Genomic DNA, 13,787 nt, shown 5'->3' with positions numbered 1-13,787 from the left:
GCCGTGTTTTCTAGACCCTGCTGTGTCCAGAGTGCTCTCTCTATATAGCTCTCCCTCTCTTCCCCCTACCCATGGTTTTTGGAGAACTCGACAATCTCAGGGTTCTGACACAGACAGGACTGTCATCCCAAAACGCTAGTCTTTGAGTTTTGGGCACCTCCCAACACAGACAGACAGACAGACAGACAGACAGACAGACAGACAGACAGACAGACAGACAGATAGATAAATGCATTCCCGCGCACACACCTCCTCTCACCTCTCCTGCAATCACATGTACGTATACCGCTAAAGGGGTTTAACATCTCAATTATGGCATGACAAATGCGCTAAACTCTGCGCCTTGGTTATATTTTTTTAGTTGCGTCGAGGGACGGCCAGGGAAAGGGAGAAAGGAAAGAGATTGGGGAAAAAAAACATAGCTTTTCCTCCTTTGTTCCCTCGGCGGTCTTTAGTTTGTCTTTAACGAGCCGCTGCAAAAGATGGGATGACCTTTTCTACATCAGACGGAGGTGGAGACATCACATTACAGCTAAACACACTGCAGATACAAACCCATAGAGTCACCTACCTACACAGGCAGAGCATATCTGAGAAGAACTGTCTGACAACTACATGGACAGTCTACAGTACACACTACTACTTCTACAGATACATGGGCAGAACACGCCACAGTACTGCAGATACACAGTGCCTTCAGAAGATATTCAGATCCCTTGACTTTTTCTACATTTTGTTAGGTTACAGCCATAATCTAAATTGTATTAAATAGTTTTTTTCCTCGTCAATCTACACACAATACCCCTGTTTTTAGAAGAAAAATATGTAATTTATTACAAATAAACTGAAATATTACATTTATATAAGTATTCAGACCCTTTACTCAGTACTTCCATTTAAAAATGATGGAGGCCAATGTGTTCTTGGGGACCTTTAAGGCTGCAGAAATGTTTTGGTACCCTTCTCCAGATCTGCTCCTTGACACAATCCTGTCTTGGAGCTCTATGGACAATTCCGTCCACCTCGTGGCTTGGTTTTTGCTCTGACATGGTGTTGAATTGATTTTACCACAGGTGGACTCCAATCAAGTTGTAAAAACATCTCAAGGATGATCAATGGAAACAGGGTCCACTTGAGCTAAATTTCGAGTCTCATATCGAAGGACCTGAATACTTACAGTTGAAGTTGGAAGTATAGATACACCTTAGCCAAATACATTTAAACTCAGTTTTTCACAATTCCTGACATTTAATCCTAGTAAAAATTCACTGTCTTAGGTCAGTTAGGATCAATTACTTTTTTTAAGAATGTGAAATTTCAGAATAATAGTAGAGAGAATTATTTATTTCAGCTTTTATTTCTTTCCTCACATTCCCAGTGGGTCAGAAGTTTACATACAGTCAATTAGTATTTGGTAGCACTGCCTTTAAATTGTTTAACTTGGGTCCAACATTTTGGGTAGCCTTCCACAAGCTGCCCACAATAAATTGGGTGAATTTTGGCCCATTCCTCCTGACAGACCTGGTGTCAGGTTTGTAGGCCTCCACGTTCGCACACGCTTCTTTAGTTTGACCCACACATTTTCTATGGGATTGACATCAGGGCTTTCTGATGGCCACTCCAATACCTTGACTTTGTTGTCCTGAAGCCATTTGCCACAACTTTGGAAGTATGCTTGAGGTCATTGTCCATTTGGAAGACCCACTTGCAACCAAGCTTTAACTTCCTGACTGATGTCTTGAGATGCTGTATCTACACAATTTTCCTTTCTTCATGATGCCATATATTTTGTGAAATGCACCAGTCTCTCCTGCAGCAAAACACCCCCACAACATGTTGCTGCCATCCCTGTGCTTCACAGTTAGGATGGTGTCCTTCGGCTTGCAAGCCTCCCCCTTTTTCCTCCAAACATAACGATAGTCATTATGGCCAAACAGTTCCATTTTTGATTCATCAGACAATAGAACATTTCTCCAAAAAGTACAATCATTGTCCCCATGTGCAGATGCAAACCTCAGTCTGGCGTTTTTGTGGTGGTTTTGGAGCAGTGGCTTCTTCCTTACTGAGCGGCCTTTCAGGTTATGTCGAGATAGGACTCATTTTACTGTGGATATACATAATTTTGTACCTGTTTCTTCCAGCATCTTCACAAGGTCCTTTGCTGCTGTTCTGGCATTGATTTGCACTTTTCGCACCAAAGTACATTCATCTCTAGGAGAAAGAATGCATCTCCTTCCTGAGCAGTATGACAGCTGCATGGCCCCATGGTGTTTATACTTGCATACTATTGTTTGTACAGATGAACGTGGTACCTTCAGGCGTTTGGAAATTGCTCCCAAGGATGGCACAGACTTGTGGATGTCTACAAATTTTCTTCTTGGCGGATTTCTTTTGCTTTTCCCATAATGTCAAGCAAAGAGGCACTGAGTTTGAAGGTAGGCCTTGAATTGAATTCACAGTACACCTCCAATTGTCTCAAATTATATAAATTAGCCTATCAGAAGATTCTAAAGCCATGACATAATTTTCTGAAATTTTCCAAGCTGTTTAAAGGCACTGTCAAGTTTGTGTTTGTAATCTTCTGACCAACTGGAATTGTGATATAGTGAATTATAAGTGAAATAATCTGTCTGTAAGCAATTGTTGGAAAAATGACTTGTGTCATGCAAAAACTGTAATTTGAAAAAAAAAAAAAAATTGCGGAGTGGTTTAAAAATGAGTTTTAATTACTCCAACCTAGTGTATGTAAACTTACGAATTTAACTGTACGGAAAAAGCAATTTCTGTTTTTTGTTTTTAATACATTTGCAAAAAATTATAAAAAACTGCTTTCGATTTGTCAATGCGGTATTGTGTTTAGGAGGAAATTGTATTATTTAATACATTTTATATTAAGGCTGTAACGTAACAAAATGTGGAAAAGTCAAGGCTTCTGAATACTTTCCGAAGGCACTGTAAGATCACACTAAGATCATTTACTGGCAGCACGGTATGGCTGCGGGACAGGACACACTGTAGCAGATACAGTACATAGTTACGCAGGCAGTACTGCAGTACTGAAGATACAGGACAACAGCAAAGCAGGCTACGTCTACGGAACACACTTCTGAAGCTACAAAGAAAAGTACACACTATTTAGTCTGTAAGCATACAGCTTGGACTCCAAGAACATGCAGGAACACTAAGAACAGGCTTTATGAACAAAGCACAGGAAAGGAGAGTGAGAACAGGGCTGGGAGGCAAATGGCAAGAAAAGAAGAGAGAGAGAGTGAGGGAAGGAAGGGAAGGGAAGGAAGAAAGTGGATGACGCAGGAAGCAGCAGCAGCAGCTTGTAAATCCCTTTCTAGCCTGTACACTACTTTTATATTTCACGGGCTAAGAAGACAACTACACTCTCTGAATGAGGAGTAGGAAGAGTACTCTGTGGTGCTCTGACAGTCTCCTGTTGTATCTGTGGTTAAATGTATTTAGATGAATAATCGTGACTTTGCCTCAAACCACATTTACTACCCACATTTACCCTCATGGTCCTGTGTATTTTATCAGCACTCAAATCATTATCCTACTCAGCTATGGTCCTGGAACCAAGAATTGGGCCAAGGTGCTTCTTGATCGTGCACTTACAAAAGGGACACACACACACACTTACCGAGCCAGTGTTCTCCAGTGATTTTTCCAAATCCCTCGCGGTAAGAGTCCCATCCTCTAAAGAAGTTGACTGAGCCATCTTCCCTTCGCTGGATCACCTGGAGTACACAGACAAAGAGCAGGTGTAAAATATATATTGGCTACTTCTCAGAAAGTTTTGAACTGTCAAGAGGAGTAAAACAAGGTTGTCCACTATCGGCATACTTATTTATTATTGCTTTCGAAATGTTAGCTGTTAAAATCAGATTCAACAATAATTTCAAGGGATTAGAAAATTAGGTGTCATTGTACGCTGATGATTCATGTTTTCTTTTAAATCCACAACTAGGATACCTCCACAGCCTCATAGAGGATCTAGATAATTGTTCTATACTCTGGATTCTAAACTCTGGATTACGTATTGGATAATTACAAAATACTACTTTTACTTTACCATGTAATTTACCAATAAAATGGTCTGATGGTGATGTACATATACTCGGTATGCATATTCCGAAATAAATAAATGATCTCACTCCAATAAATTTGTATAGAAATTTTGAAAAAATAGATAAGATCTTGCTACCATGGAAAGGTATTTGTATTTGTGGAAAAATCACCCTGATTAACCCTTTAGTCATATTCCAGAGTACCTATTTGCTTATGGGCTTGCCTACACCTAGCAAACAGTTTTTTAAATTATGTGAGAAAAAATGATTCCATTTTATTTGGCACGGCAAGCAAGACAAAATAAAATGGGCCCATTTATATAATGAACATGAATTCGGTGGACTGAAATGTTTAAATATTAAAGCATTAGACCTCTCACTAAAGGCTTCAGTCATACAAAAGTTATACTTAAATCCGAAAAGGTTCCCTAGCAGATTAGTAAGAATATCTAAAACCTATGTTCAAGAAAGGCCTTTTTCCCTTCATTGAATTTAATCCACCAGAAGAGACAGAACAAATAATACAACAAATATTGTGGTTCAACTCAAATATACTATTTGATTAAAAAAACTATATTTTTTAATTAAAAAAAGGTCAAATCTTTATAAATTATATCATAAATATGACTGGTGGAGTTGTCATACATGCAGCTAACTAAAACATATGGAAACATCTGCTCTACCCACAATTACAAACCGCGAAAATGAAAGTGGAAGGGGGAAAAAGTAAGAAACTTGTCTGTCGGCCCTGCATTTGGGCTCCCGGGTGGCGAAGAATTTTAAGGCACTGCATATCAGTGCAAGAGGCGATACTACAGTCCCTGGCTCAAATTCAGGCTGTATCACATCTGGCTGAGATTGGGAGTCCCATAGGGCAGGTCACAATTGTCCCAGCGTCATCCAGTTTTGGCTGGGGTAGGCTGTCATTGTAATTCAGAATCTGTTTTAACTGACTTGCCTAGTTAAATATAGGTAATATATTTTTTTTCTAATTTAAACACCACGATTGGTTAAAGAAAATTGTGATAAAAAAATAAGTATACCAGTTTCATTTAAGGACCCAAAACATTAACAGCCGTGCCATATAGACTGCAAAATAGTTGGGAAGAGATTTTTGACATACTGATTCCATGACACATGGTTTATGAACTGATAACAAAACGACGCCGGATTCGAAACGTAGCATTTTTCAATTTAAATTACTATTCAGAATTCTTGCAACCAACATAATGTTAGTAATATGGGGGATACAACCTTCCCAGCTCCACTTTGCTGTGAAGAGGGAGAATCATTAGATCATTTGTTTTGGTACTGTCCATGTGTGTTTTGGTACCTGGAGCTAACCCTGCAGATAGAATTACTGGGTGATCTGTCATAGTCAATTGGTCAATAATATAATAACACTATTAGCAAAAAATATTTTTTTAAATTTACAATCTGTAGAAACAATGAGATTGGAAAGGTTCAGAGCTTTTGTGAAACATCCATATGGATGGTGTTAAGAGATAGATGGGAAGGGGTTGAAAGGAGCTGAAGGTAGGGACTAATAACAACTAATAACAAGAAGATAACTAATGTTTTTTGAAAGAGTACACTTTGAAAGATATGGCAAATGGAAATCACATACCGTATATGGGAGAGGTTGAAGGTAGAGGAAGGACAAGAGTTAAAAACAAATAAAATACAACTATTGTAAAATAGAATGTTCATAAAATGTATATAGTATTGTCACGCCCTGGTCGAAGTATGTTGTGCTTGTCTTTGTTTATTTGGTCAGGCCAGGGTTGTGGCATGGGTTTTTGTATGTGGTGTGTTTGTATTGGGATTGTAGCTTAGTGGGGTGTTCTAGATAAGTCTATGGCTGTCTGAAGTGGTTCTCAATCAGAGGCAGGTGTTTATCGTTGTCTCTGATTGGGAACCATATTTAGGCAGCCATATTCTTTGAGTGTTTCGTGGGTGATTGTCCTGATGTCCTTGTTCTGTGTTAGTTTACACAAGTATAGGCTCGTTCGGTTTTCGTTACGTTTATTGTTTTGTTGTGTTTAGTGTGTTTGTCATTAAACATGAATCGTAATCTACACGCTGCATTTTGGTCCGCTTCTCCTTCACCAGAGGAAAACCGTAACAAGTATGAATGAGCTGGAAATAAAGGCCTAAGCGTTGCTGTTCTCTAGTTTGCTCCAATTTGGGGAGGGGTGGTAGGGTTGGAGAGAAATAAAGTACATATATTTTTTTATGTATGTATGTATGTATGTATGTATGTATGTATGCACTGTACAGTTGAAGTCCTCTGGTCTGATGAAACAAAAATAGAACTGTTTGGACATAATGACCAGAGGAAAAAGGGGAGGCTTGCAAGCCGAAGAACACCATCACAACCATGAAGCACGGGGATGGCAGCATCATGTTGTGGGGGTACTTTGCTGCAGAAGGGACTGGTGCACTTCAGAAAATAGATGGCATCTTGAGGAAAGGAAAATTATGTGGATATATTGAAGCAACATCTCAAGACATCAGTCAGGAAGTTAACCTCTCTGGGATATGTGGGAAGCTAGCATCCCACCTGGCCAAAAGCCAGGGAAAATACAGAGAGCAAAATTCAAATAAATTAATATAAAAATCTAACTTTCATGAAATCACACATGCAAAATAGCAAATTAAAGCTACACTTGTTGTGAATCAAGCCAACATGTGAGATTTCAAAAATACTTTTCGGCGAAAGCAAACGATGCTATTATCTGAGGATATCACCTCCGTAAACAAAGAGAGAGAAGCATATTTCAACCCTGCAGGCGCAATAAAAATATAATTCATGCCTTACCTTTGACGAGCTTCTTTTGTTGGCACTCCAATATGTCCCATAAACATCACAAATTATCTTTTGTTCGATTAATTCCGTCAATATATATCCAAAATGTCCATTTGTTTGGCGCGTTTGATCCAGAAAAACACTGGTTCCAACTTGTGCAACGTGACTACACAAAACATTTCAAAGTACTTTTGTAATACAACTTTAGGTATTTTTTACGTAAATAATCGATGAAATTGTAGACGGAATGATCTGTGTTCAATACGGAAGGAAAACAAACTGTAGGTAGCTTTCTGGTCACGCGCCTCTATCTAACAGTACACTTCAAGTTACCCTCGTTCAAGACGGCCATACTTCTTCATTATACAAAGGAAAAACCTCTACCAATTTCTAAAGACTGTTGACATTCAGTGGAAGTGATAGGAACTGCAAGGAGGTCCCTTAGTAATTTGGATTTCCAATGAAATCTCATTGAAAAGAGAGTGACCTCAAAAAAAAAAAAAATCTGAATGTGTTGTCCTCTGGGTTTCGCCTGCTAAATAAGTTATGTTATACTCATAGACATGATTCAAACTGTATTAGAAACTTCAGAGTGGTTTCTATCCAAATCCACTAATATGGATATCTTATCTTCTGGGGATGAGTAGCAGGCAGTTTAATTTGGTTATGCATTTCATCAGGATGTGAAAATACTGCCCCCTGTCACCAAGAAGTTAACCTTTTTGGGATAGGGGTCAGCATTTTGGATGAATAGCGTGCCCAGAGTATACTGCCTCCTACTCTGTCCCAGACGCAAATATATGCATATTATTATTAGTATTGGAAGGGAAACACTCTGAACTTTCTAAAACGGTTTAATTAAATTATGTCTGTGAGTATAACAGAACTCATATGGCATGTGAAAATCTGAGAAAAATCCAACCAGGAAGTGGGACATCTGAGGTTTGTAGTTTTTCAAAGCTTGGTCGACCGAATACACATTGAGATATGGATGAGGTTGCACTTCCTAGGGCTTCCACTAGATGTCAACCGGCTTTAGAAACTGTTTTGAGGATTCTACTATAAAGGAGGGGCTCATGAGACCTCTTTGAGTCAGTGGTCTGGCAGACAGCCTCGGGCTCATGACGCTCGTTTCCGACAGAGTTACCTCTCGTTCCAATGCTTTTCTGAAGACAAAATAATTCTCCGGTTGGAACATTATTGATGTTTTTTGTTAAAAACATCCTAACAATTGATTCCATACATCCTTTGACATGTTTCTAAAGGACTGTAATGGAACTTTTCGAGTTTTTGTCTGGACGAAATGTCCGCACCTCATGAAGATGGATTACTGGGCTGAACACACTAACAAGTGGCATAAATGATGGAACGTTATGGAACAAATCAGTCATTTATTGTCGACCTGTGATTCCTGGGAGTGCCTTCTGATGAAGATCATCAAAGGTAAGTGAATATTTATGGTGTTGTTTCTAACTTTGTGGATTCCAAAATGGTGGATATTCCTCTGGCTTTTTTGGGCTCTGAGCGTGGTTTTAAGATTATGCTTTTTCCGTAAAGTTTTTTTGAAATCTGACACAGTGGTTGCATTAAGGAGAAGTTCATCTGTAATTCTGTGAATAACACTGGTATCATTTGTCAATGTTTATGAGTATGCCTGCAAAATCACTGGATGTTTGGAATCAAAACATTACTGCACGTAAGGCGTCAATGTAAACTGAGACTTTTGGATATAAATATGAACATTATCGAACAAAACATACATGTATTGTGTAACATGATGTCTTATGAGTGTCATCTGATGAAGATCATCAAAGGTTAGTGGTTAATTTGATCTATATTTCTGCTTTTTGTGACTCAAATCTTTGGCTGGAAAAATGGCTGTCTGTTTTTCTGATTTGGCTCTGACCTAACATAATCATATGTTGTGCTTTAGCTCTAAAGCATTTTTTAAATCGGACACGGTGGGTAGATTAACAAGATATTTATCTTTCATTTTCTATTGGACTTGTTAATGTGTGAAAGTTACATATTTCTTAAAAATATTTTGGAATTTCTAGGGTTGCATTTTCAGCTGAATGTTGTCGAGGGATTCCTAAAGGTTAAACACGGTTTCCCATGCTTGTTCAATGAACCATAAATAATTAATGAACATGCACCCGTGGAACGGTCGTTAAGACACAATTGAGGTCACATTTATGAAAACCTAGGACACCAAAGAGGCCTTTGTACTGACTCTGAAAAACACAAAAAGAAAGGTGCCCAGGGTCCCTGCTCATCAGCATGAATGTGTCTTCGGCATGCTACAAGGAGGCATGATGACTGCAGATGTGGCCAGGGCAATAAATTGCCATGTCCGTACTGTGAGACGCCTAAGACAGCGCTACAGGGAGACGGGATGGACAGCTGACTGTCCTCGCACTGGAAGACCATGTGTAACAACACCTGCACAGGATCGGTACATCCGAACATCACACCTGCGGGACAGGAACAGGATGAAAACAACAACTGCCCGAGTTACACCAGGAATGCACAATCCCTCCATCGGTGCTCAGACTGTCCACAATAGGCTGAGAGAGGCTGGACTGAGGGCTTGTAGGCCTGTTGTAAGGAAGGTCCTCACCAGATATCCCTGACAACAATGTCTCCTTTGGGCACAAACCCACCGTAGCTGGACAAGACAGGACTGGCAAAAAGTGCTCTTTACTTACGTGTCGCGGTTTTGTCTCACTAGGGGTGATGGTCGGAATCGCGTTTATCGTCAATGAAATGAGAGGTACACCGAGGCCTGTACTCTGGAGCGGGATCAATTTGGATGTGGAGGGTCCGTCGAGGTCTGGGGCAGTGTCACAGCATCATCGAACTGAGCTTGTTGTCATTGCAGGCAATCTCAAAGTTGTGCGTTACAGGGAAGACATCCTCCTCCCTCATGTGGTACCCTTCCTGCCGGCTCATCCTGACATGACCCTCCAGCATGACAATGCCATCAGCCATATTGCTTGTTCTGTGCGTGATTTCCTGCATGACAGAAATGTCAGTGTTCTGCCATGGCCAGTGTTCTGCCATGTTGGATCGGAGGGTGAGGGCTATGGCCATCCCCCCGGAAATGTCTGGGAACTTGCAGGTGCCTTGGCGGAAGATTGGGGTAACATCTCACAGCAAGAACTGGCAAATCTAGTGCAGTCCATGAGAAGGAGATGCACTGCAGTACTTAATGCAGCTGGTGGCCACACCAGATACTGACTTACTTTAGAATTTGACCCTCCCTTTGTTCAGGGACCCATTATTCAATTTATGTTAGTCACATGTCTGTGGAACTTGTTCAGTTTATGTCAAAGTTGTTGAATCTTGTTATGTTTATACATATATTTACACATGTTAAGTTTGCTGAAAATAAATGCACTTGACAGTGATAGGACGTTTCTTTTTTTGCTGAGTATATATATATATATATATATATATATATTTGCAAAAAATAAATATTGGTGATTGAAAGTGATGCAGACAACTACATTGGCGGAAGCTACAATCTATCTGCAATATTAAAGCTGATCTACCCTCTAAATGAAATTACAAAGTATACAAAATATAAAAGAGCAGGGGTTAGAGGTCATGGATACAGAACACCAGACACAGGTCATACAGGTGTTAGCCCATGTTTTTTTTTTTTTTTTTTTTTTTTTTTTTTTTTTTTTTTTTTACTAGGCAAGTCAGTTAAGAACAAATTCTTATTTTCAATGACGGCCTAGGAACAGTGGGTTAACTGCCTGTTCAGGGGCAGAACGACAGATTTTGTACCTTGAAAAAATACTATAGTGTATACTATTGTAGGAATACTATAGTATTCACTTTAGTGTTTTTGTGGACTTTACTGTAGTATACTGTTGTATTTACAGTTTTCTATAGTATACATACTGCAGTAAAAAAAGACTAGTATATACTATATTAATTGTTGTTGTGTTTTTGCAGACTATAGTACGTACTATTGTGTTTTTGCAGACTGTAGTATGTTGTACTGTAATATTGACAGTAGTGTGTTTGTTCTCATTTAGCTAGTTTTTTTATTATCTGTAGGGAACACATTATATAGTCTATACTCGGCATGTAGGTTATTTTACGGGTTGCACAAATTGGGACATGGGGGAGGAGAATGGGAAGGGTATATGCAAATTGAATGCTGTATTATTTATTATAGTAAATGCGGACTGTTGTGTTTTTGCAGGCATTTCTGTAGTATTTACTAAAGTGTTTTTTGTGTGGATAATATTGTACTACTTACTGTACTGCAGTATACTACACAATTATATACTAAGTACTACACATGGTGGGAGGGATACTAAAGTGTGTCGTGTAGTCTCCTACAGTATACTATAGTTTACTACAGAATTCTAAGGTAAGTACTGTGAAGATCTACAGTAAACTGTAGTATTTTTTTAAGTTTAAAGGTCGGAGAGTGGGTCTGGGGGTCAGCAGTGATACACTTCCTGACTGCTATATCTTTCCAATAGTAAGATGAGTCGCAATGATAAGTGCACCAATCTTGTAGATCTAAGGACACCATTAAAACGTTATCTTCTCTCCGTCATAAATGCTTCTGCCCTCACCAATATCTAATGCACACACTCTTCCCTTCTGAAAAGGCCATTTGTCGGAAGCTAATAAAGGGAATCCATCAAATCTTGATTGACTTTGTCATAATAAAATAATCAGAACTCGAGCACTAGGTGAAAATGACATTATCCTTCACCCACTGTAGCACTATGAATGACATGAAATGAATTATATCAAGCTAAGTGATGTGTGAATAAATAGAGTGAAGCTTTGCATAAAAGAGACCTTTCAGGATGGAAAACAAAACAAATATACAGAATATTTTCGATTACATGGCTCAGACTGGAGATGAAAGACTTAATAGAAAATAACTCACTGTAACATTCTGTGTGTGTGTGTGTGTGTGTGTAATTGTATGCCTGTGTGCCTTTGCACGTGTGTAGGCCTAGATATGTTTGTATATTAAATAAACTCCCCGGGAAAAATGCTGATGATTGGGTCATCACAAGCAGTATATGAACAGAAATTGGAAATGTGCTAGAGCTGTGAAAAACACATCTGAATGGAGAAACAGTCAGAATGATTACTAGTGAAGATGCTGTTTGTGTTAAAGTAACACAGGCAATTCTCTGAGTCGGTTTGTGTTCCACACCAATGAACCACCCACACCTCGACAAACACGATGAAAGAAATCTTTGTTTTTATCATAGGCCTACAAGTTCAACTGTGAAAAGGTAGAAGTGTCGCACGGTTTTATAGGTAGATAGGCAAAAGGCATTTACGGTGCCAAAATGTTGGTTTTATTCACTAAAGTACGGTAGGCCTAGAAGTGGTAGGAATAAATAATAATTATGGCAGAAATAGGCATATGATAAACAAAAATGTATGTCTTCAAAAAAATCTAAATAAAAATGAACTCAACACAAAACCCAGATTTGGTGGGAATCAGGATACGACAAATATTATCTACAGGCAACCAACATGGACACTCTCACCCTCAGTGTTAGCCTCGTGCACACAAAACAGAATGTAAACGCTCCCTGGGAAAAACCATTGCTTCAACAAGCAGGGGTGCATATAACTAACTGGTTGAAACCTGGGATGTTTCTCAAGCATGCGCGGGTGTAGTCCTAGGAAAGTTGTCTGCTGGTGAAGTCATAGTTAATTCAAGAGCACATGGGAAATTATGGACCAGTTGCCATCACATCAACCAAGAGCAATATGCTGAGGGGGTAGTAACATGGGAGCAGAGCAGATGGGATCTTGTAAAAAATGTTGTTTGTTTTGTAGGCCTACAGCCAGTAGCCTAGCCTTCCTTAATAATTGTGAGGATATGTGATGGCCAGAAAGTTGTCTTGAATGGATTGCATTTCTTGATGGTCAGTTGCTTTCTGGTAGTTTTCCATGCTGTTCTTAGTCCATCTATAACACTGCTTCGTCCTGCGTTATTTACTGGGCTCTGTCCCATGTGGTTTGTTTCTCCGCTTTATAGATGTAGTCTTGCTATGGTCTGGTGTTAGTAGGGTGACCGCGACTGACCGTAACACATCATGGAGGAAGTGTTTGAAACACACACTGACTGAGTGCTACCTCTCAGACCCTGCCACATAGGGATATAGTAAAGTACATAGCTGTACAGGGCTGGACAACACAGTGAGTGTTCTGGGGAAAAAAAGATATGTGATTTAAGAGCTGGTGATGTGACACTGATTCATTAATATCATTCATATCTGTTTGTTTGTATATGGGCTGTGTTTACTATGACCATGCTGGCAATTTAGAAAATGTTCTGTTAAAATCTCTAGTAGTCATATTGTCAAGATCGTTTAGTTTCCATAGCGGGCCATTGTGCTCTACTCCTCTCATTCTCCCAGTAGGAGAGGTGGTAAAAGCCTTTGGGTACAGAGACAATCAAACGCAACAACAGGACATGAAACACAATAGTTCAAAACCCATCTCAGTAAATTCTCTTTTGTGGAATAACTACCTCTCTATCCCTCTGTCCCTCCCTCCCTCTCTAGAACGGAGGAGAATAGTGCAAATTGAGTGAGTGATGATAGGTATTAGAACACGATGGAGAGAGGCTTTTCTTTTCACTTGCTCTCTCACTTTCACTCTCTCTCTCCTCTTCTCTCTCCCTCTATATCTCTTCCTCACTCTTACTCTCTCGCTCTAACTTTCTATCTTTCTCCCCCCCTCTCTCTCTTTCTCTCTCTCTCTCTATATATATATATTTCTCACTCTTTCTCTCTCCTCTATGCCTCATTCTCCCTCTCTCTCTGAATTCCACTACCATTAGCTCTAGCCCGGAGCCAGCAGGGTAGCAGTGAGGTTTAAAATGCAACAGGGAGACC

At 39.5% G+C, this 13,787-nt stretch overlaps 1 protein-coding gene across 1 annotated transcript in view; it reads right to left on the bottom strand.

Annotated features, from left to right (window-relative positions):
- Nucleotides 1-462: 462 nt before the first annotated feature.
- The window catches only part of LOC135543808 (fibrinogen C domain-containing protein 1-like), a 63,757-nt gene continuing 50,432 nt past the window's right edge, over nucleotides 463-13,787 (bottom strand). Inside the window, exons 5-6 of the mRNA XM_064971142.1 lie at nucleotides 3,650-3,746; nucleotides 463-497 (exon numbers count right to left, since the gene is read on the bottom strand). Of these exons, the coding sequence (XP_064827214.1) occupies nucleotides 463-497; nucleotides 3,650-3,746 (132 nt within the window). The remainder of the gene's footprint in view (nucleotides 498-3,649; nucleotides 3,747-13,787) is intronic.

This window comes from Oncorhynchus masou, chromosome 8 (genome assembly GCF_036934945.1).
Source record: "Oncorhynchus masou masou isolate Uvic2021 chromosome 8, UVic_Omas_1.1, whole genome shotgun sequence".
NCBI lineage: Eukaryota > Metazoa > Chordata > Actinopteri > Salmoniformes > Salmonidae > Oncorhynchus > Oncorhynchus masou.
This window is presented reverse-complemented; position numbering and strand designations above follow the sequence as displayed.